Genomic DNA, 23072 nt, shown 5'->3' on the forward strand with positions numbered 1-23072 from the left:
ATTTCAATGAGTGGTATTTAGATCAAATCACAAGAGCACTCGGATTTCAAAGGCCATAACTAATCAAGCTTGAAGCACATGGTAAAAGACAACTTGAGCAAATTTCAGATATTCTAAATGGCAGGTAGGTTCTCAATTTAGCAAGCTGCAATATTGCAAAAGAACCACCTGGATAATAAAATTATAAAACATCACCTCGGTAAATGTTTTACAAAACATCACTTGATCAAACAAAAAAAATGGAGGAGTGTCGATTGAGGAAACAGATTGAGGAAACAACATGATCGAGGCTATGAGACCTAAATTTCAGTCCTCCTCCTCTCCCTCGTTCTCGGCAATGTTGAAGTATCTCAACTCGTACACATTGCGATCTTTGTTGGATGCAATCACTCGTAGCCAATCCCTGACATTGTGTTTCTTCAAATACTTCTTTGTCAAGTACTTGAGATACCTGTACCCAAATCAAAGTGGGAAATCATTGAGTTAGGGCACACAACAAAATAGCATTGCTGACACAGGCTACAATGACTTGGGTAAAAAGTTAGGATAGAAATTGAATGGTGTTATGGCAATTTCTACAATCAAAGCAAATTGACAGCAAATAGAAACCGAAAAGTCCATGTTCTAGTGAAGCAGACAGGATTCATGCAGAATCAAATGGCAAATGACAAGGGCAAAACAGGAAGAAATAAGTGAGGCAATTAGGGAAATAAGACCGTCTATATAGCCAACCGTAGATTTCTACACCGTGCAAATTGTGAAATAAGTACCCAAGAGGTCATGTTCTAGCTTAAGCATTCATCGATATTCCAAAAACAATCTTTCAATAATGTAATATTTACATGTTAAAAGTGGAAAAGTAAGCTGAAAAAAACAGGATAAGCTAGGTTTCAGAGTGTTTGGTTGTCTGGTTTTCCACTCTACTAAACCAGGCCAGGTCGCATAATATTGATGATCCGCCACTCAACCAAGAGAAATACAAGCAAGCTTCCCAGTGCAAAACGAGCATTAAAAACTTTCATGCAAAAATTGAGTGTAGCAAGACGAAAACCTAATCATCGTGATCTCTGAATGCTACAAAACCATATAAACAAACTAGAACCACCACCAGTCTCCTCCGAAACTCTAGTTTCGCTTCTTGATCACCTAAGACTTCTTCTATAAAACAGATTCCCACCATTTCCAATTGTCTATATGATTAACCTCCAACAGATTACTATCATCTAGACAACAAAGAAACCATTCACCAAAAAACAACTATACCAAACGATTCCATTCGTAACTTTTTAAGAAAGTCAAGAGACCAAGAAACACTAGCAAACTTAAATCATCTCAAGCAACCCCAGAAACCCAAAAATGACACCACATTCAGCAAAGCAAGAAAAGGGTTTTACCTTTTGGAGAAGTTACTATCAGAAGTAACAGTAATCTTGTTCTTCTCACGAGTAACAGTAACAGTATCACCGAGAGCACCAGCTTTGCCTCCAACTTTGATCCTCTCTTGAAGAAATTTTTCCAATGAAGCAATATCCATAATCTTATCCTCCACTGGCTTTGCACAATCTATTGTGAAGGTCGCACCCTTCTTCTTCCCTTTGGGTCCTGGTGCTGTTGCCTTACTCATCTTCGATTACTCCCTGAAATTGCAATCACAAAATAAATAAGAAAACATCAATAATTAAAAGAAACAAAAGCTTTCTTCAATTTAAAAGAGATAAAATGTAGAGAGAGCCAAAGAGTTACCGGTGGAGACTGTGCAGGCGAGAGAGATGGAGCGGCCGTCTACTAGAAAAAGAGAGTGTGAGACTAGGGTTTGGTTTATAAGGGTGGCTTTCCATTTTTTACTCTAAGCTGCGGCTTAGCCCTTATAAATTGTTCAACATTCCATTTCGGTTCTTAGTGTTTTAGATTTCTCTGGATGATAATTCAGCCTCTTGTTTAGATACGTGTCTTAAAAGAATCATAGTTACAGACCCGGTCCAAGGGAAAAGGTCTAAAACTCTAAATCATTAAATTATTAAGTTAATTTGTAGGGTTTTTTATATTAAAATGATCTTATTTTATTTAAGAAAAATATCCGATAAAAACGTTACTTTTATGATCAATTTTCATAAAATATTATATTGTTAATTTCACGTCTTAACTTCTCTGCTAATTAAAAATCAAATGCCTAAGCATTACATTTATCTTATTATTACATATATTGTGTCATGTTTTTCAATTGAAAATATATTAAAAATTCTTAAACAATTTAATTTAATGTTTTTAGAAGAAAGATAATTCAAAAAACAGTGGAACTTAATGTTTTTAGAAGAAAAACAATTTAAAAAATGGCAAGTAAATGCATAGTGCTATAATTAAAGCCATTGATTTTTAATTATGAAAGTATTTTATTTGGACCAAGAGAGAATTTTAGATGGAAATAGGAAGTTGAAATGAGAAATTGTTACAAAATATTGCACAGGGAACCTCGCATTCTTAAAATAATTTTCTGGGATTCAGGGAGACCCTAAGTTTGTTCTATAAAAAGATTTATTAATTTATTATTAAATCATTTTTCTTTTCTAAATTTATAAATTAGTTGGAGATGCGAACTCTCATCTGTATCTATGAAAGCGATGAAAGCTTCGATGAAAAAACAAACATGGCAATCTTTCCCCTCATCTTGGAAAGTAAAAATTGAGTAGAATTAATTTGAATAATTAGATTTCAGATGGCAAATTTCCTTCCCCAGCATCTGCACTTGCTTTTCATAAGAGTACAAAACCAGTTCTATCACAATCAAGATTGGACCAGGAAGCTATAACACGCATCCTTGCTATAATGAATCAATATTCGAAATGCATGTCAACTGCTGCGGGCCACTAACAATTCTTAACATAATTTTCAACATCAAACTTCATTCCGTTTGTTTGGCAGGAAAGTTTTTCTTTTGGAAAGTGAATTAAAATGAATTCCTGGAAAGTGAATTCCGGAAAGTATTTTCCGATGTTTGGTGTGTTATGGAAAATGAACTCCTACTCATTCACCACTTATCCCTCTCTAGAATAATTAAATCTGTCATCCTATTTTCTTAGGAGTAAAAACTCTACAAAAATATCATTTTTCACTTCAAAGGAAAACACTTCTGCTCATAGGATATTTGACTGCTAAATCTGATTCCTGGTATTTAGGTTAAAACTCAATTACAACCAGAAGATAAGAAAGAACAAAACCACTGCTCATTCAAGGAAATATGGTTGTTGTTATCTTTTCATTGGAGGCCCCGTATCTTGAATGTTTCAGTCCTTGGGTGGGACGAACTTTGCATATTGTTCAGCCTTCGCTCCAGATTTGTGGTCGAAGTATTCAACCAAAGCAGCACCGGCTAATGCAGCCAGGGTGAGAGCCTGTGCATGCAACCTGAATTCCAATAGGAAGAGGTCAAGGTTAACAAGGCAAAAGATATTTTTGAACATCACACTAGATATGAACAGGGCAATCAGGAAGAAGGCACACAGAGTATCAAACAGTGATGAAGAAAAACTTCTGCCCGTTGACATTTAAAAGGAAATTTTAGCAAGCAAACATGGCTTTATAGGCAGCAACCGCCAAGCAATGCATTGCATACTTGAACATTTAACAATGGCAGCAACATCAACAGCACAATGAGGGAAAAAACATGCTTCTAGATGACTTTCACTCCCTCTTTATTGAACATGGAAATGAGGGTGCCAGCTGCCATGGGAGAATGCAGCTCTCCATACACTGTTCATAAATATGAATTACCATAAAAAGTCTAGCACGTTCTGAGCTGACAACACAGATTTCAATCCCATGCTTAACTGTGTATTTGATTCTAATGCCACAAAATATGGTGAATCAACGACAGAAAAATTAGGAAGGGCCATTTTCAAATTCAACAGTAGAGGTCAGAACTTGCACCCAGAATAACCACTCCATGTTCGAGAGTATCCCTATCTAGATGTCACTTGTTTATAGAGACAGGATTGAACTGGGGTGGAACTAAAACCTGTTGTCATTTATCCCCTATCATTCTGTAATTTGGTTTTTAATTCAGGAACTAGGTAAGGACACAAAAGTCAAGTAGCCACCAACAATGACAGCATAAATTGAGGCTTGATCGGCCAAAAGCTAAATGCTCAAACATAACATAACACTTGCTGCTCTTAACTGATCACACGACACCAATATACAATGAACTGTTCGCTCAAGCACCTACAAATCCAAAGTAGGTTGCTTTCTGATCATCTCTTAAATTACCAAAGTCACCTAAAAACCTTCTAAAGGTCATCTTTTTCCATAATTAGGTACGCCCAAAATGAACATGCATCGGTCTATTCTATTACCCGGGAAACAGATAATAATGAAACTCAAAACTTCAAATCTATTTCCTTCAAATCTACAGCAATATACAGGAACATACATGTTCACTATATCATAATTTCTTCTTGTTTCATAGGATTACACAAATGCAATAAGGATCACGTCACGGAAGCTAAAAAACAAGAAATCTAATAAAGAAAGCAACCAAGAAAGAAACTTTACCTCGCATGAATTATCTTAACACTGGGTTTCATATTTGGTTTCGACCAATTGTAGGCGAATGAACCGGCAACACCACTAATCCATAGGCACCCTTCGTCACAAAACAATCGAGTCAAAAAACCCACAGCACAAAACCAAGAAAAGAACGGAACTCTGATCCAACATAAAGTAAAGAACTAAAAGAAATTTAGAGAGAAACCCTTTTCGAAAAACACCATCAAATCAAAAAACCATATCACAAAATTTTTAAGCACAGAGGAAACAACTTTGATTCAATAGAAAGTAAGGCACCAAAACAAATTTAAAAAGAAACCCCTTTTTCTCTAAAACAATTAATCAAATAAAAAAACCATATCACAAAAAATGAAAAAAGAAACAATAAGAAGGAAAGGCAAATGGCAATGAATTACCAACAGTTCTAAGCTTGTGGTCAACAACCCATTCCCGGAAAGATTCTACTTTGGTCTTAGCATCAGCCATTTTGCCGAGAGAATCTTGCTGTGTCTGGGAGAGAGAGAGAATAGAGGTTTCCTTTATGTTTTGTTTTTGTTGCGGTGGTTTATAGGACGCGAGAGAGAGAAGACCGGTTTCAGGAGAAACCGCGGGCAGGCAAAACAGGCGAAGAAGTAGCGTGTGGAGTCTTTAAAGCCAGATGTTCTGTTTTCGCTGGCTTTTTTGAAATTATTTTTTATTAAAAATATATTAAAATAATATTTTTTTATTATTTTAAATTTATTTCTAATATTGTGTCAAAATAATTAAAATTTTAAAATTTAAAATTTTATTTTTTAAAAAAACTTTTAAATACATGAACAAATATACTAAAAATATGTTTAAATTAAATTTTAGAATTAGTTTTGTTAAAAAAAAAATTTGGTGTTTGTAATAGGATGGTGGCTTGACCGGTTCACATGTGATCTCGTTGAATTGATAATAGGGACACCTGATGTCAATGTATTCTAACAGTGATTTTCAAGAATTTTAAATATTTTTTTTAAATAAATTAATATTTTTCGTGTTTTTTTATTATTTTGAAGTGTTAATATTAAATGTTAAAAATATATATATATTTTAATATATATATTTAAAAAAAATATTTTAATCCAAACAAACTCTTAGATGAATCTAATTTGAAGCATAGTTAACATGCAACTCGGTACTTGGATTTAAAAAAATACACAATCCTAATTTTGAAACTTTTAAGTTATTTCAATTTTTGAATCAGGTCTCTTTTCTTCCCAATTTTTGAAATTAAAGATTTTAATTTTAATAAAATATACACTCAAAATAATTACTAGTTTCTAATTTTTTTAAAAAGATTGAATTAAAAAAACTCCCAAATGCTCTGTTGAGGTAAAAAACAAAGAATCAAATAACAAATCTCGTATCTTTCTTTTACCCGAAGATTACTATCAGCAATCACCCAGATTAAAATTCATACGAGCCGAGCCCAATGATTAGAAGGCAAATTTAACCTTTAAAACACAAACCCATACACAAAAATCACTGCATGCTAAGCCTCGGTCAGGGACAAGAATGTCACGGACATTTTCTTTGTTGCTTTGCTTTGAGTTTTCTAGGAGATCGATGATATGGCTGAACCCATCCAAGTTAAATGAAAAATAAAAGGAAAAAACTTGTTAGTTTAGATTAAAATCTCGGGTTCATCTGGCTTGATCTAATTAAAAATTAGTTATTAATTTGTTGATTTAAAAAAATTAAATTAACATTATTTTAATTTAAAAAAAACATTAAAAATTAATCCATTTTAACTCGTGACTAAGATTTTATCTCATTTCTAATTTTACAAATTAATTAATTTTTAAATTGAAGAAATTATTTATTTTGTAAATTTAGAAGAAATAATTTGTGATTATATTACCTTTCTCTGCTAAAAATATATGACATATTTGGTAATGGTTTATGGTTCATATCAACTATGAAATTCTTTTTATTTTTTTTTATCTTATCCTTTTTTTTTATCCATTTTTTAAATACTATTCTTATATTTTGTTTTTAACAATCATTATGGTTATCTTTAAATTGATGAAGTCAACTAGATTATTTTAAAATAATTTTTACAATATTTAATTTTAAATCTAAATCAAAAAATGAGTTAGAACAAGAGTTTATTTTAGTCAGTTTCATTATTTTTTTTCTTTGTAAATTTTTATTGTTTGACAGGGTTGCTTTTAGATGATCAAGTTGATTGGATTATATTATAGCAACTTCCCATACAGTTTATGTTATATTTGTTTACGCAGTCCATCTCATTTGAAAGATTTTGATACTTTTACTTAAAAAATTAAATAAATAAATATATATATATATATATTTTAAAAAGTTTTATTATATTGTTGTTAAAAATAAATAATATTTTAAAGCATTTTAAAATAAAAAATATTTTAAAAAATAATTTTAAATATACTCGTAATTTTAAATCTGAACTAAGTAAAAAATCAACCTAAAAAAATTTAGAATTAATTTTTTAAATTAAATTTAATAAAAATATCAAATAATTATGAATAATCTCAACATTTTTCATGTTAAAGTTTTTTATATTCACCCGCATCATAGCACGTACGCGTAAAGTAGTCTAATCACATGGGAAATCAAAATCAGCCTTACAAAACATAAGCATAGAAATTCCAACCACACAAGAGAATATAATTTATGTGGTCTGGAGACTATCTGGACGACTCCAATAGTTTACGTGTCAAACATTACTTCCCGTGAATTTTACAATGGTCCATCAATATACTTTTTAAATTGTTTTAATAAGCTCCTCAACGATTGTTTTTGCTTCATTAAGTCCTTGTATGTTTTACAATACAGACAATATGGTCCTTCCATGCGAGTTGCCCACCAGGCAACAAAATTGGTTTTGATAAATGATTGACGTGTCCTTCCATACTTGAAAATAAAATAATTGACATAATAATTATAAAAATTAAATAGAAAGAGAAAGTTGTTGGGCTAAAAGAAAAACATAGAATTGATATTGCATTCCTTTAAATTTAATGCCTAGGATAAATAATTTTATTTTTTTAAAAAAATATTTTTTATTTTATCCTTTTTTTTTAATTTAAAGTTACTTTTTATTACTATATTTTTAAGCATAAAGTGACGTGTCATCCATCAATATTTTATATGCAAACAGGGACTCAATCAAACACAAAAATAGTAGAGAGACTCAATCAAAATAATACGAAGGGAAAGGGACCAATTATCGGCTAAAATCATTTTCCCGTCAAACTTAAATAATCAAGTGACACGTGACAGTAAAATAAACAAACTACTAGTAATTACACTAACACGCAAGGGTAACATAGGAAAACACCTCCTCAAATTTAAATCTCCTCTCTCTCTCTCGAGAAGAATCTTACGAACTCGAGAAAACTCTCAAAAACTCCCTCTCCAGTCTTAACTAAAAGGTCGGTTTTTCAATTCTTTTTTTTTTTTGCAATGGAATATATTGATAATCAGCTGATTTTGTTCCAGTTTTTTTTTAACAAAATTCGGTTTCTTAATGAATTTTTATGTTCTTAATTCGCTTGTTTTTTTTTTTTAAATTTATTTTTTGGTCATATTAATCAGCTGATTTATTTATTTTTTATTATTTTTTAATCCAAGATTCTCAGTTCATGTCTATTTTTATGTTGTTAATTAAAATTTTTAGATAATTTTTTTTAATAAACTTAGTGTTTTTTTACTCATCAAAACCACTGTTTCAGTGCAAGAACCTCTCTGTGTTTTTTAATGGATTTCTTATATTTTATTGATTTTTATTTTTTAATTAAAATTGAATTATTATAGCTGTCTTCGGGTTTAATCATGATTAGTGTTTTTTCAGAGAAAAAAAATGAGCCGATCAAGTCGAACACTTTACGTCGGGAATCTTCCTGGCGATATTCGTCTGAGGGAAGTTGAAGATTTGTTTTATAAGGTATTGCACTCTATAATTTATTTTTTTATTCGAAAGAGTTTTGTTGCGATCATCGAGCATTGGTGAGTTAATATTAGGAAGTTGATGCGAAGTGTTAAGAATTTGGGTGAAAACATAGTGATTTTTAGTATTCTAGATTTATAATTTGGGAAAGATTTTTTTTTGAAAATACTGGCTAAACTGCGGCACCGCGCTTGATACAATGGATTGATGTATTTTATTAGTCTGGTAATTTCTGATCGTGGGTTATTATTAGCATTGCGTCGATTCTGACTTGTGCTGATTTTTAATTGCAGTATGGGCCCATTGTTGACATTGATTTGAAAATCCCGCCAAGGCCTCCGGGCTATGCTTTTGTTGAGGTGAGATTAATTTTTTTTTTTTTTTTTTTTATATTGGGGAGAATTGTATGGGAAATAACTCTTACATATGTATGTGCACTTTGGATCCATTATTTGCATTGAAGTAGCTTTTTTCTCCCATCCCTTGGATTTATGTCTCGCTAATGTAAATCTTTGACTTCTTTTATGTTACAGTTTGAAGAAGCTCGCGATGCTGAAGATGCAATTCGTGGCCGGGATGGATATAATTTTGATGGGTGTAGATTACGGGTAAGTATTATTCTTTTCCTGTCTATTATCTTTTTGTATATATGACTTTTTTCTGCTAATGATATTGATTTTGGTTTGTTTTGTTGCTTCTATTTTGTACTTTGAATTAATTCCATTTGTTTGGGTGCAATTTGGTCTCTAGGTTGAGCTTGCCCATGGTGGGCGAAGACATTCATCACCAGTGGACCATTATAGCAGTTACAGTGGTAGCAGTGGTAGCCGTGGGCCTTCCAAGCGCTCTGACTATCGTGGTATGTTTCACTTTGATGTCAATCTTGCAGTATAATGATGTATTTTCTATCAAAAAATTTATTTACTGCTTCTTAATGTCATGCAGTGTTAGTGACTGGATTGCCTTCTTCTGCTTCATGGCAAGACCTAAAGGTATGCTCAGGCCTTAATTTTCCTGCTGTGTTCATGCTTCTCCTTGAGTGTTTGTTTTCTAAGCCAAGACATGAGATCAGTTGGCTTTCATTGTTAAATTAATTTTTATCATGTATATTCAATTTTCAGGATCATATGCGTCGAGCTGGTGACGTCTGCTTTTCTCAAGTCTTTCGTGATCGTGGTGGTAAGCGAATTAATTTTACATTTATTTTTTGCTGCACGGTTTCTGAACAGCTGAGTTAAACTGGTTAGCAGAAGTAATATTTATTAAGTAATTGATTTTCACTGGTCCATGTTTCTCACTTTGAAGTTAATTTTGGAGTAGAAGGGCAATTATATGGCTTTGGACCATATATTTAAATATTCTTAATAATTGGTACTTTGGGTTAAACAATGAAAACAATTTCATCTACTTCTGCTCGAACCTGCATTATGTAAAGTTTTTTAATATCTGCTGCGGTACTGCCTGAATTGGCTTTTTGAGAGATGCCGCATTTGAAGCTATTTGTGGTTGCATTGCATACTGGACATAAGAAAGAGAGGCTTATGAACCTTTTTTTCTTTAGGGCTGAATTTGAAATATTTTATTTGGATGTAGAAGCAGCAGTTGACTCTGGATTTGAAATTAAAGGTATTAGTAACTTTTTTTAGCAAATTTTTTGCAGGCATGACAGGAATTGTGGACTACACAAACTATGATGACATGAAATATGCTGTAAGTTGTTACCACTAACGTTAGGTGGCCTTTTTAGGAAATTTTGTTGGTTTATTTATTAATAGGAAGCTCGTTTTGTGATGGTTATGCTGTTTTTCCCTCGTAGATCAAGAAGCTTGACGACTCTGAGTTCCGGAATGCATTTTCAAGGGCATATATTCGGGTATGTCAAGATCTGTATGCTGTGCTAGATCTTGGTCATGTTGGTTTTTACTTAATTGTCTTTTTTCTCTAGGTGAGGGAGTATGATTCTAGACGGAGTTACTCTAGGAGCCCCAGTCGCAATTCATATGTGTCAAGAAGCCGGAGTCGAAGTCGCAGTGGAGGCTATAGTGACAGGAGCTGGAGGTCTGCATTGCCATAATGGATTTAGAATGTGTATGTTTAAACCATAATGATAATTGACTTAACATTGTGTTGTTTTGCAGCAAGTCACCTAGGGCAAAACATTCACGGCGTTCTCGATCTGTATCTGTTTCTTCTCACTCTCGTGCAGGATCATCTCCACGATCTTTTTCGAGGTATACCATTTCTGCTTTTCTTTCTGTTCTTGGTCGTTATTTTAAGATGTTCAATAAGATATTTACCAAAGTTTTTACTTTGTTGTAACTCAAGGTCATTTTTATCACAAATGGTTGATAGGTGTTACAATTTGCATTTGACTTTTATTTATTTATACATCTTGATTTGCATTTTTATCTAAGGGGATGGGTTTCTAAGAGAAGGGAAATTAAAAGGGCTGATTATCCAAGAAATGGGAAGATAATAGGGAATCAGGGAAAAGATAAATCTGTAAACATTCTATTCTCTTCTGCATTGGTTGCCGTTTTATTCTTCCTACTGCCCTCCTTTTTACATCATAAGTCATTCACAATTTTAGGTAGAGTAATGATTGTAGTTCTTCTTTCTTTGCATTTTCAAATTTACTACTACAGAGCATATTCTTCGATCTCATTGTCTGGCTCTTTGAGCTTGCCTGTTATCTTCTGGCTCTTTTAAGTAATTCATCTTCGTTCCCATTTTTTTTGTTGGTCAATCTTTTTTTGTTTGTTTGTATCTGCTAGTATGTCAGTGGATGAATCCCCAAATTTCATAGTATTTTTCTGTAATTTCCTTTCTTCTGATGGTGTCTTTCCTTGATAATTGGAAATTTCAAATGCTGTGGCAATATCAAGTGTCTTGTAACCATGGCATTCCAACATAAACCTTCTAGCTGTGCAACTTCTTGCTAGTCTTAACCTTTCTTCTTCACCAATTTGACAATCTTGCTTAGATGCTAATAAAATCTTAACCGCCTTTTGGAAATGGAAAACTAATCATTGCTTGAAAGAGTGAAAAGTGCTACCAGGAAAGGGTTTCTGAGTTGGCTAGTAGCGTACCTTGTTTGTGAAGTTTTCCTTGTTTGTTTTCCTTGATCTGGCTTTATGCAGCGACCTGACCACCTGGGGATTGGATGTTAAGGACTTGATGGGATGTGGTGGTCATATGCTTGCACCTCTTTGCTTGTTTTGAGGTAATGCTGTTTTTGTTGATGGGCACCTCTGGAAAATCCTCATAATCTCGTAATGCTATTAAGTTGGTTCCTAATAATCTCACAATGCAATTAAGTTGGTGTGTCAATTAGCATTAGAATTGATGAAGCTTGGATGGGATTATGATTTTAAAGCTGGATTACTGTGAAGTAAGCACTATCGGTGCCACCTGTCCATCAGTGGTACAAAGAAACTTGAAACTGCTTCGACATTACCCTTAACCTGTGTTTGGTATTCTCCTTGGATTTGGTGATACCGACAGGGAGGATGTAGCTCTTCTTTCTTCTGGTATGGATGGGGAAGATGCCTTTTCATTTGGAATATTGTAATGGCGCTATACTGTTTTTTTTCGTTTTTTTTTCTCTACGCATTGTTTCAAGTCCTCATTACCTGCTGGCAAAAGAATTAACAAATATTGAGGTAGCATTCATCAGATAGTGAATTTGGTTCCCTTTTTTTTTTTTAGCTGCTTCTAAAGATTAGTGGTACTTTTCTGTTTTATGGAAATTTTTGCAGGTCCCTTTCAAGGTCAAGATCTCCTCTTGCTTCTGTAAGTGAAAGCCTTCATTCCATTATCAACATTCTGTGTGCTGGAATACTGCTACCTATTTGCTTACTGTATTATGTTTTCCTTGGTGATGTGCAGTCTCCTCGCCAAAAACATGGCAACAGAACCCCAAGCATAAGCCCTGGTCGTGGTTCCCGTTCGCCTTCTGTATGACCATTCTCTCAGCTTAGATGATTTCTCCATTATTTCATTCTGTACATTTGCTTTTCAATTTTTTATCTAATCATTCCTGATCATGGTTGCAATTGACAGGTGAGGTCTGATCGAAGCCGTTCGCTGGACTCAGATCGTTGATGAGATCTTGTTCTCTTGGTCGTTGAGGAGGTTTTTTCACTTTCGTAGTGAACTAGACACCTATAAAGCTAGACATGACTCACGTATACAGTTATATTTGGACTTTTGACCATGAGATTATTCTCAACTTATCAATCTTTATATCGAGATTTAAAGGCATTCGCAAGTGCTTTGTATCTTTTGGGCTGCAGGGTGTGCTTGTAGTGGTAAGTTTCCAACTTGTTTGTCGAAGCTACTTTGTCAGTTGTAAGTAAGCCCACATAGAAAAGCAACTGCCTAGCGAATCCAGCAACTGTTTTTTAGCATATTTGTGAATCAAGGCTTTTCTATCAGGTGTTTGGAAAGTGATTAGTTTTAAAGAATGTTTTTTTTGTTTGAAAATATATTAAAATAATATATATATTTTTAAAATTATTTTTAAATTTTTAGCACACAAACACACAGTTATATCTTCTTGTGGAAGCTTATTCACACGGTTTGAGATCACGATGATAGACCTGTTGCTGTTGCAGCAAGGCAGGATGCTAAACGGTAACATCTTTATGTCATGTACAAAATATTAAACTTTAGATACAGAGAATACCTATGAAAATATGATTAGCATTTTTGTAAAATGATAATTGATTTAGCAGAAAAGAACCAAGAAATTGCACCAAAAATAAATTAATTTTATTCAAAATGCTAATTTATTTTTGCAGTGGATCTACTTTTTTTTTTTTTTTTTTTCTTCAAGCTTTAATAAAAAAATTTTTTTGAAGAAAAACATGCTCGTTTCTTGAAAAACCTGGAAAAGCTCTATTGAATAGTGAGAGTTTTTATTATCTTCATATTTTATTTTTTTATATATTTATATTTTGATCATTAGGTAAAAAAAATTAAATATTTATATTTTATCCACTAGATTTTGGATGTTTATTTAAGAATTTATTATTCAATATAAAATAAAAAAAAAAGTACGGCCACCACATGCTGGACCCAAATTGTTATCCATTAACTAATGCATGCTTAGGTCAAAGTTCTTCGCTTCCCGTCGTGTGTGCGCGTGTGGTGGTGGTGGTGAGGGTGGGGGCCTGATGGCCGTTCAACTTTACTATCCAACATTTGATCTTATTTATATCCTCAAAGGCAAAGAAACAAGAGGAGGCAAAAGTCCATCACACAGCCAGATGGCTGCCAAACAGATCGTTTTTCAGGGCCACTCAACAGTATTTTGCGTCTGTCAGGATCGACAGACTCCAAGCATTATATGTCATTTCTCAAGCATACATAATTTGGTTTCAGCCACAGTAGTGGTAGTTTGCTTCAGCCAATAAGGATAATGATGAAAGCTGTCACCGATTTTGCGATGACATTCTCTCGGATCCATGCCTTTGGCGGAATCTGATGCCGGGATCTGAACCACCACCAGCCTGACGGAATGTGCTCCAACCTGAATCTCTGTCAACCTGATTTAATGAGAATGACTGCAAATGATCTCTTTCCCATGAACGGAATCGAGTTGGCGGAGGAGGATTTTCTGCTTCTTGGAAGTTCCGACCTGATGCTCCTGATGGAATGAAATAGAAGCCAGTCTGATCGGATGATGAGGCCACCGCTCCTACTTGGGACATGCCTCTATGACTGCTGGATCTTCGGCTTCCAGAAACAACTGGTGCGCGAATAGGTGGAGAATTGCCGGGCTGTAGTTGTTGATAGTATGCTTGAAGGGCCTGAACTCTATCACGTGCTCGTGCATTACTGCCCTGGTAAGGTGGAATCATTGAGGAAGTAACTGAACTCCCCGGTCTAGCACTAGAACTGTGGACGAAAGAGGTGCATATGAAGCAATTATACAGTACAAAAGAAAACGAAAAAAATGTAAAAAACAAAGGGGACATCTGTTTCAAATGCTAAGCACGAACTGTTTCTTCAACCTAAAAGGTGTCAGCAGGAAGCCTATATAATCTATATTTTTCATGGCAAAGAATTTAAATTTTCTGAAGATATACATACCCATGACCAACAAGGAATGGATGAATGAAAGATCCTGATCTTGGTGGAAGATCCGAAGAAGTTCTAGCCGACCTTTGAGTAACAGGTGGAACAGAAGGCTGATCTACATTACCCATTCGATTGCCTGTCGTAGAGAAGGGAGGAGAGTGGTGCTCCCAACTGTGATAATGGATATCCATGGCAGGAAAAGCATAGGAACTAGGGATCTCACTAGGTACTGATGGACCATTCCAGTGACTGTTAAAACTAGAAACATCCGAAACACTGCCACTGGAGTTTGAAGATGAGGGGTGGATTGGTCCAAAATAAGCAATATATGGGCAAGGATGAGAAGCAGATGATACTGCTGCGGTATGTTCGCCAAATATGGGATGTTGTCCCAATAAATCATGATCTGCATCATAATATCAGTCCTATCAATATAGTTAGCCATCATGCCTCCATTCTAGAACTTGAAAGAACAATCATTACTCAAACAGTATAGAGAATCTCTTACATGCGTTTGATGAAAATTCCCCTTCCCTGCAACATAGAAAAATTAACACCTTAGACAAAGAGCAGTGCCTTACTTGAAAACAGATAGAAAAACCAAGCGGACAGCATATATAGAAAAAGTAAAACTACCGCTCCCTTGGAACCAAACAGGAACAGGAATAACTTTGAGCTCTAAAATGTAATTGATTTTAATGCTTACTCAAAGGATGAAGGAAGTCGTGCTAGGCTCCCAAATGGACACCAATGAACCCCAAGGGACTGTAAAACCATTTAGAACCAAATAAGTAAGAAGTTGCATGTCAGATACAATTGAAGTGCATCCATGTGCCTGCACACACATGCATATGTAAATACTCCCACATGCACAGAATTCATCATAAGCGACAGTTCAGGAACACGAACCATTCCTGAAATGTGTATCATACCCACACATGAACCAAGAATGCTACTGAGAAACTTGCAGAAAACACAAATCTAGGTATCAACAGCACAAAGAAATTTAAAAGTAAATGTCCAGAAGGATGTGTCGTTTCTATGAGTTATCTAAGCATGCATAAAGCCATTAATATAATACAAAAAATAATTTCCTGGTGCCCAAGGCAAGAGGAATTCCTCCTGCCCAGCACAGGGCAATCTCTCAGGGCATCCAGGTGTCGGAGAATATTTATTATTTCACCAATATATATATGATACCCAAATCACTCATCTATAGTAAAAAGGTAAATTTCTTTATAGACAAGATTATATGATAAAAAAAAAATGGAATAAAAAATAAAGAGCAATTAATGCTACCCACATGATAGCTTGAGACAATCATGTGTTGGGCAGGAAAAATTCCTGCTGCCATGTTCGAATAATAAAGAGAAATGTAGATAGAGGAATAAATCTATTACTTTTGAAAAAGATGCATCAACAGCATAGTGCATTCAAAGTACAATGTTAGATTACAATTAGACGGGATAGAAAACCTTTCCATCCACCTCACTTTAGTAAGCTCTTAGTTGCACCTTGGTGGCATCTTCAACTCATCTCCTGAGGAAAATCCAGGGAATCTGGAGTTGGAAATACAAAATGGAAAGTTGTCCTTGTGCCTCAGTTCCAAGGACAAAAACAAATTTTAACCTCGAGATCTAATACAATTACCAACCTATCCAAGTGGCTGTGTCAACGGTCCAAATTTAAGATACCAGTATCTGTTGCAAAGAAGATTGAGAATTCACCTTACTTCCTATGGTCCAAACTAGAGAAAAAGAAAGAGGCCATGATGTTGATTGCATCAAATGGCTAGCATATCAATACTGAAGTTTGTATGGGAACCTGCATTTCTTTCTCAGTCCAATAAACATGAAAGGAAGTGCACAAGCATCCAATCCACCTCGGTCCATTTATCTAAAAAACCTAGATGATATTGGCTAGACTACACTGATTTTCTTTCTTTGATGATGTAGGAAGATAGGAAAAGGATAACAAGCATAGCCATAGGCTGTTAACTGGATCATATGGCCAAACGAGAAAGGGATTTTTCTTCTAAAATTCTCAAAATATCAAGAACATTCTTTATTACAGCAATAGAACTCCTTAAATAGCAAAGCAAACTCTGATTAAAATAAATCCTAGCCTTTAAAATAACTTAATTTTAACAATCAGAAACATTATCATAAATAATGCAAAAAAGCAAACTAGAAGGAAAAAGACCAAACTAAAAGAAACCTGGCACAATACCATTCTACAGTCACCCTTAAAACCTAACATACTGCTTTGAATTTGCTCCTGTATCATTTTATTGTCTCCTAGCTTTACATTTTTGGCTTTTGGCTTTCTAAGCATTTCAAAGGAGTAAACTGCTTAGAGAGAACTTTCAGTTATACAGCTTCTTGCTTTACAAGCAATTAACAACAAAAGAAATTGACATTTTTACATTCTATCCTTGATACAAAGAAACAAAAGACATAATATATTCAGAGGTCCTAGGGGGGCAACTTAGTAAGAAAACAGGTTTTACATAATCCCAAAGTGGATATTTGAACTAATACTAATCCCAAGTAACAAAGGGGCTGCAGAAACTAGGGGGGGTACTTGAAGGTTTCACATAACATCAAAACTCAATATAAATACGAGGTTTCCTCAACTACCATACACTTGAACTGTATAAAAGTAAAGTACTCATTTAGATAAAAATCCATTTACCATTTCAGAGTAGCTTAAGTCATAAAGGTCCTCATCATGAGCCCAGTCATCCATGCTAAATTCTGGCAGTGAACGACAACCATTTGCATAGAGCCATTGGCCCTTCTCAATTTTCCGGCAATTAGGGCATTGCATTGCACCCTTTACATTAAATGCTGAGCCGATGCAGTCTGAAGATCACATGAAAAGATTAATTTCAACCATAGAAGAAAAAAACAAAAAAAATAATTGTCAAATACAAAGTCAGTGATGAAATACAAGTGAGCACATTGATGCACCATTGTGTGGAAGGAATCTTGCTGGTGATCTCCAAAGAGAACAAAACAAACACAAGAACAGAGTGATGCCAAAACCCAAAACATAAAAGAAAAAATGCATCTCCATGCACTCAGTCACACAAATAATCACTGTTGATGCTCCTAATGGAAGACCATTGGGCCTGCGCTAAAACGCTGTAACGAGATTATTGTACATGCAAAATTCATGACACAATTCCATGTTCTCCAACAAATGCTATCATGAATGTTCTCTTTGGTTTCCCTTCATAGACATTTGGTGTGATGTCCTTCACTCGTTTCAATAACACGGTCAATTGATATTTAAATTTGATTTTGAATAGCAAAACAAAAATGGGCCTAGAAGAAATTATTGTTGTGAGATAATAAATTCTAAAGTTAGTATTCCTGGATTGTACTGAGCATTGTTGTCAAAATCATGAGTTGACTTGTAAAATCAATCATATGAGTTAGCATGTATCTAACGTGTAAACTCAGACTAAAAACTCAAAAATCAGTAAAATCAGACTTCAATCGTGTAAAATCGGTAAACTCAACCAAAATCGTGCAAAATCACGATTTTCACCGGATTTTACGAGTTTATAGGAAGTATAAATACTTCCAAATTAACTTCCATTTCTCAACCTTAGCCTATCAGCCGACACTACCACTCTCTGTCTCAAAACACCCTTTTTTTTCACTTTGTCTTATCGTCTCCTTTTCCTTCCTTTCTGTTTTGACATCAATTTTGGGGTCGGTGTAACTTTCAGGTTAGTGTTTCTTAAACTTCTTGTTATACTGTTGTTTTGATTTCCCTTTGCACCCTCCATTCTTTTACTGAAAGGGTCTTGTTTGGTTTTGTTTCGACTTGCTTCTCATGAAAGTACCTTGAATTCTTTTTTCTAAACAAGATTCTGGTTGATTTTGTTTCATTTCACAAGCATGGCTTTCTTTACTTTATTTAATTCCTGTATTTATGATGGTAGGTTAAATCTTTATAAAATTACTGACCAACTAATTTTTTTAATATCCTAGTGGATCTCCCATTGTTTATTTATTATAAGTATTTTTCTATGTTCGTCATAGACATAGACATAGCTTTGATTTGAGTATTTAAAGACTTTGGTAAAGACTAATGATGAAGCTTGTTATCTTTTTGGAGGAAGCTACATAGTATGTATACTAGTTGTTGCTAAGAGGATTCTAGCTTATAGCCAATTAAGGTATGCCTGTCTCCTTCTCCTTCCTTTTTGTTTACATTGTATTTTCCATGTAGTGCAAGGTTGCTAAAACACTTTTTTGACACAACCCTAAAATTGATGTCTAAACAGAGAGGAAGGAGAAGGAGACGATCAAATGAAGTAAAAAAAAAAAAAAATTGTGTTTTGAGAGAGAGTGGCAATGTTGGCTGGTGGACTAGGATTGAGAAAGGGGAGTTAATATGAAAGTATTTATACTTTCTATAAACTCGGGTGCAAAATCGTGATATTGCATGATTTTGACCGAGTTCACTGATTTTGCACGAGTAAAATCTGATTTTAATGTTTTTTGAGTTTTTAGTCCGAGTTTGCACATTAGATGCATGTTGACTTATAAAATCATACGATTTTATGATTCCACTCATAATTTTAACAACAATATTGTCTTATCAGAAAAGCGTTTTTTACAACCTCAACCATGCCACAATATTACAAACCCAAAAAGGGTAGATTAATGAGAAGTTGAGGGTGGTGAGCAGCCTTAGTACACTAAACAAGATTACTTAGCGAAAGGCATTTCTCAATGGAGTAAGATTATGGATTTAGTATTTTCACGCTGTAAAAGTCTAAAAAATAAAATAAAAAATAAATCACATTAAGAGACTGCAGAAATCCTCACAAACTAAGCTATCCTCTGCACGCTCTGTCAAAGCATGACTTCTAATTACTAAGGTAACTTGAAGCGGTAAAATTTTTCATTCATTCTTACCTTTTTTCCTAATTCATAACCACCCCCCATTCTTTTCATGGCCGATGTCTCATGATCTCTGATTGCAAATTGCAAAATCTAAAATTCAACAGGGATACAAATCTAACTTCCAATTTCAAATAAGCATCACATCGGATACCACAAAAATTCAACAACTTGATTTCAAAAGAAAGATCTACCAGGTGCAAATCATAAAATTATGGCCTCAAAACGATCACACATAATTCTATCTGCTACTATCTAACAAGGAGCTGCAACCATTAATCACCATTCAGCCAGTAACTCAAAATCCAATCACACAAGAACCCAGAATTCAAAAAATACCCACGTAAGCATCATTAAAAAAACATTGCTCCCAGATCTCAAAATTCCAAATCAAAACCAGAAAACACCAAAAACAAAACCTTTTAACATACCCAGATGAAACTGATGTCCACATTGAAGCTTGGCCCATGATCGATCTCCATTGTCAGCAACCACTTCAAGACAAATCGAACATGAAACTGACCCTCCAAACGACTTGCCATTCAATCCTCCACCAACACCTCCTCCATCTCCATCGTCCACGATCACGTCATTTTCACTGTTCCCCAGCCCCATCTCACCAAACCCAAAACCTCAAGTCCTTCAATCTTCCTTCTTTCTCTACATAAATTAACACTGTTCGCTTTTCTTTCTTTTCCTAAATTACCCCACCAGAAAACAAAAACACAAAAACAAAACCAAAAGAAAAAAACCAATAAATCAAGGATTCGATTACAGGTGAATTACAAGAGATTATGAGAAAAGGATTGTTTTTTTGGTTGATGGGTTTGAGTTTCCTGTTTCCTGTTTCCTGTTCCAGTTCTTCTCTCTTCTGTTGTTTTTGTTTCTGTGTTCTGTCTGTTGATTTATTTTATCTGATCTTTTGTAGGAAATTATATTGTGACCGTTAGATTTTAGGCGAGGTTGAGGTTGCTGTTAGAGGGTAATAGTAACTGCTGTCTTAATGGAATGATGGACGGTTCAGATTTATTTGGGTTAAGTCTGTGGATTCTGGTTGTTGGATTTGGGTTGGTTCACATTGTTTTATTCTTTTCTTTTCTTTTTTTAACTCGAGTCATCAACTCTCTTGATCTCGAAGGTGAAATTGAACAAGAAACATGTTTTGGTCGGTGTCGCCACCGCCCAAGATTACATTGAAAATTTTTTTGGGTATAGATTATTTCGGTATTGTGAATTAATCAAGTTTTTTTACTAAAATAAAACCGATTTAAATTTTTATTTTGAATAAAATAATATTATTTTAATAAAAATGTTTTAATTCAACATGGTCCGCTGAACCAGGTCGGTTTTTATTATTAGGATAAAAAAATATATATGAAAATATTAGAAAGAAAAAAGTGGTCAACCAATCAGCAATCTTGTTGAGTTAACAAGAGTGATTTTTATATTTGGGTTTGGTTGAGAGTGGGTGGGTCAAGCGTGAAAAATGAGAACAATGGGAAGGGAGTTGTATTCGGATTTTGCTTGTTTGTAGTTTTGGGCTCTCGTTTATAGAATTTTATTTATCTATTTAGTGATTTTTTTTTTCATGAGGGATATATATATATATAATCGTTAGATATTTTTAAAGTTGATGACTAAATTAACTTTTAGATCATGAAAATTTATTATTATTATTATTATTATTATTATTATTATTATTAACGTAGGTGTTAGAACTATCTTATATCTATTTAATTAATTTTATGAGTTCTAAAATTAATAATTGTATAAATTTCTAGTTATAATTATATTAATATTTATATGATTTGAACTTAAAACAATAAATAAAATAAACTTTTTAATCTTAAATTTTTATTACCAAACCATCTATTAAATAACCATAAAGATTTATTGTTAGTGTGGCGTGATCAGGAAGATCTACGAGGCCTTCATTTTCTTTCTTGTTTGTTGGCTGAAAATCTTCAATACCTATGAATTTGACAAAAGTACGAGAAGTTGCATGTGATGCGTTGTGTTTGAGATTATTGTAAAAATTATTTTTTATTTAAAAAATATATTAAAATAATATTTTTTTTATTTTAAAAAATTATTTTTAATATCAACACATATCAAAATAATTTTAAAATACCTTAATTTTTTTTAAAAAAATACAATTAAATAAAAAAAATATTATCTTGGATGGCTAGCATATTAGGGATTAGTGTTGCTCCAGTAAATTTACGATGTGTGTTCTTATTGCAATTAGAAATTTAGATCAGATCGCAAAAATAAAATTACTACAAACTTGTTTTTAGTATACAAATACCTCAAAATAGCATGTTCAATGAACAAACTAAAATATAATTATTTAGATTAGGTAAAAAAATATTTTGAATTATTTTGATGTGTTAATTTTAAAAATAATTTTTTAAAAATAAAAAAAAATATCATTTTAATGTATTTTAATATGAAAAACATTTTTAAAAATAATCATAATTACACTTCCAATCATGCTCTAGTTATTTAGTGGATCCATACAAAGTAAATCTAGGATTTAAGGTCATTAGCAGCTGCATGCCAGCTCATGTGTTAATCATAAACCGGTAATCATTATCATTTTTTTAGTGTTTAATTATTATTTAAAAAAAAATCAATAAAAATAGAGAAAACATGTATTTATATATATCTTCTATTTTGATAAATTTTAATTTAAAAATTGTCACACAAAACAAATTTATTTTATATATTTATTTTTGTATTTCCAATCAAATGTATTTCTATCTTCTTTAATTTCAAATATTAAAGTGAATTTAATTAATGAACTACAAACTATATTAAAAAAGATTTATATGTTTGAAATGTGTAAAGTGTTTTTAAAGAGTATTTTTAATTAAAAATATATTAAAATAATATTTTTTATTTTTAATATCAATACAATAAAATTATTATAAACCATATAAAATAACAATAATTTATTTATTTTTTAATTTAAAAAGAGATTTGAAACATAAAACGTCGCACCTAATTCAACATACTAACAAAAAAAAAATCTAATTCAATGCACCGTCGCATTGTACCTTGTAAGATGCTGATTAGTGAAAGCAACAAGTTATTGGAGAGAGGGGTCAGCATAAATCAACCCATCAATCCCTACTTCCTTTCATATTTTTTCTTTTGTTGATGTTTGATTTGTTTATGGGTTATGTTTGTTTAAAAGTGTAGTTGTGATTATTTTATAAATATTTTTATTTAAAAATATATTAAAATAATATTTTTTATTTTTTAAAAAATAATTTTTAATATCAACACATTAAAATAATTTAAAATCATTAAAAAATATATTAATTTTAAAAACAAATTAAAATTTAATTTTTTTTAAAAATAATTTTAAAACATAAAAATAAATAGGAGTTAGTTATCAATCCTGGAGTCTGAGTAAAATTCATTCCTAAAAATTGAGTTTTTGGGTTTTGAAAATGAATATTAGTTTAAAATAAATAAATAAACTTAATATAAATTAAAAATCCATACTCCATCCATTTCACTTATGGATATAAGTTGTTTTCAATATCATAAAATTTATTTTC

General features: G+C 32.9%; 4 protein-coding genes and 1 long non-coding RNA gene across 11 annotated transcripts; 1 reads left to right on the forward strand and 4 right to left on the reverse strand.

Annotated features, from left to right (window-relative positions):
• Nucleotides 1-109: 109 nt before the first annotated feature.
• LOC118060993 (large ribosomal subunit protein eL22z) lies at nt 110-1900 on the reverse strand. Its single transcript, XM_035074336.2, has 3 exons — nt 1744-1900; nt 1395-1637; nt 110-451 (listed from the first exon to the last, which is right to left on the reverse strand). The coding sequence occupies exons 2-3, from the start codon at nt 1622-1624 to the stop codon at nt 307-309; spliced, it is 375 nt and encodes a 124-aa protein (XP_034930227.1). The 5' UTR covers nt 1625-1637; nt 1744-1900; the 3' UTR covers nt 110-306.
• Nucleotides 1901-3183: 1283 nt separating this feature from the next.
• On the reverse strand, nt 3184-5166 carry LOC118060995 (uncharacterized). Its single transcript, XM_035074337.2, has 3 exons — nt 4959-5166; nt 4549-4639; nt 3184-3402 (listed from the first exon to the last, which is right to left on the reverse strand). Exons 1-3 carry the CDS (start codon nt 5026-5028, stop codon nt 3282-3284), a joined length of 282 nt encoding a protein of 93 aa, XP_034930228.1. The 5' UTR covers nt 5029-5166; the 3' UTR covers nt 3184-3281.
• Nucleotides 5167-7848: 2682 nt separating this feature from the next.
• On the forward strand, nt 7849-12598 carry LOC118060996 (serine/arginine-rich splicing factor SR30). Of its 7 annotated transcripts, none has more exons than XR_012167693.1 (14): nt 7849-7982; nt 8402-8494; nt 8791-8856; nt 9031-9105; nt 9248-9356; nt 9443-9489; nt 9619-9676; nt 10158-10207; nt 10314-10370; nt 10443-10555; nt 10636-10728; nt 11638-11720; nt 11816-12289; nt 12386-12598. XR_012167693.1 is itself a non-coding variant. In XM_035074339.2 (14 exons), the coding sequence occupies exons 2-12, from the start codon at nt 8411-8413 to the stop codon at nt 11717-11719; spliced, it is 834 nt and encodes a 277-aa protein (XP_034930230.1). In that variant the 5' UTR covers nt 7849-7982; nt 8402-8410; the 3' UTR covers nt 11720; nt 12256-12289; nt 12386-12445. The 7 variants fall into 7 exon arrangements, 2 of the variants coding, with proteins under 2 accessions (XP_034930230.1, XP_073260102.1); XR_012167694.1 differs by having other exon boundaries at nt 11832-12289; XR_004689514.2 differs by having other exon boundaries at nt 11638-12159; nt 12256-12289; nt 12386-12456.
• Nucleotides 12599-13687: 1089 nt separating this feature from the next.
• LOC118060997 (E3 ubiquitin-protein ligase RFI2) lies at nt 13688-20426 on the reverse strand. The gene is made up of 6 exons (XM_035074341.2): nt 19935-20426; nt 17276-17445; nt 15288-15346; nt 15090-15115; nt 14594-14987; nt 13688-14398 (listed from the first exon to the last, which is right to left on the reverse strand). Exons 1-6 carry the CDS (start codon nt 20116-20118, stop codon nt 13933-13935), a joined length of 1299 nt encoding a protein of 432 aa, XP_034930232.1. The 5' UTR covers nt 20119-20426; the 3' UTR covers nt 13688-13932.
• LOC140954442 (uncharacterized) lies at nt 15958-17269 on the reverse strand. The gene is made up of 2 exons (XR_012167685.1): nt 16236-17269; nt 15958-16120 (listed from the first exon to the last, which is right to left on the reverse strand). It is a non-coding gene; the product is annotated as an uncharacterized lncRNA (long non-coding RNA).
• Nucleotides 20427-23072: the final 2646 nt, after the last annotated feature.

Source organism: Populus alba, chromosome 13 (genome assembly GCF_005239225.2).
Source record: "Populus alba chromosome 13, ASM523922v2, whole genome shotgun sequence".
Classification (NCBI taxonomy): Eukaryota; Viridiplantae; Streptophyta; class Magnoliopsida; order Malpighiales; family Salicaceae; genus Populus; species Populus alba.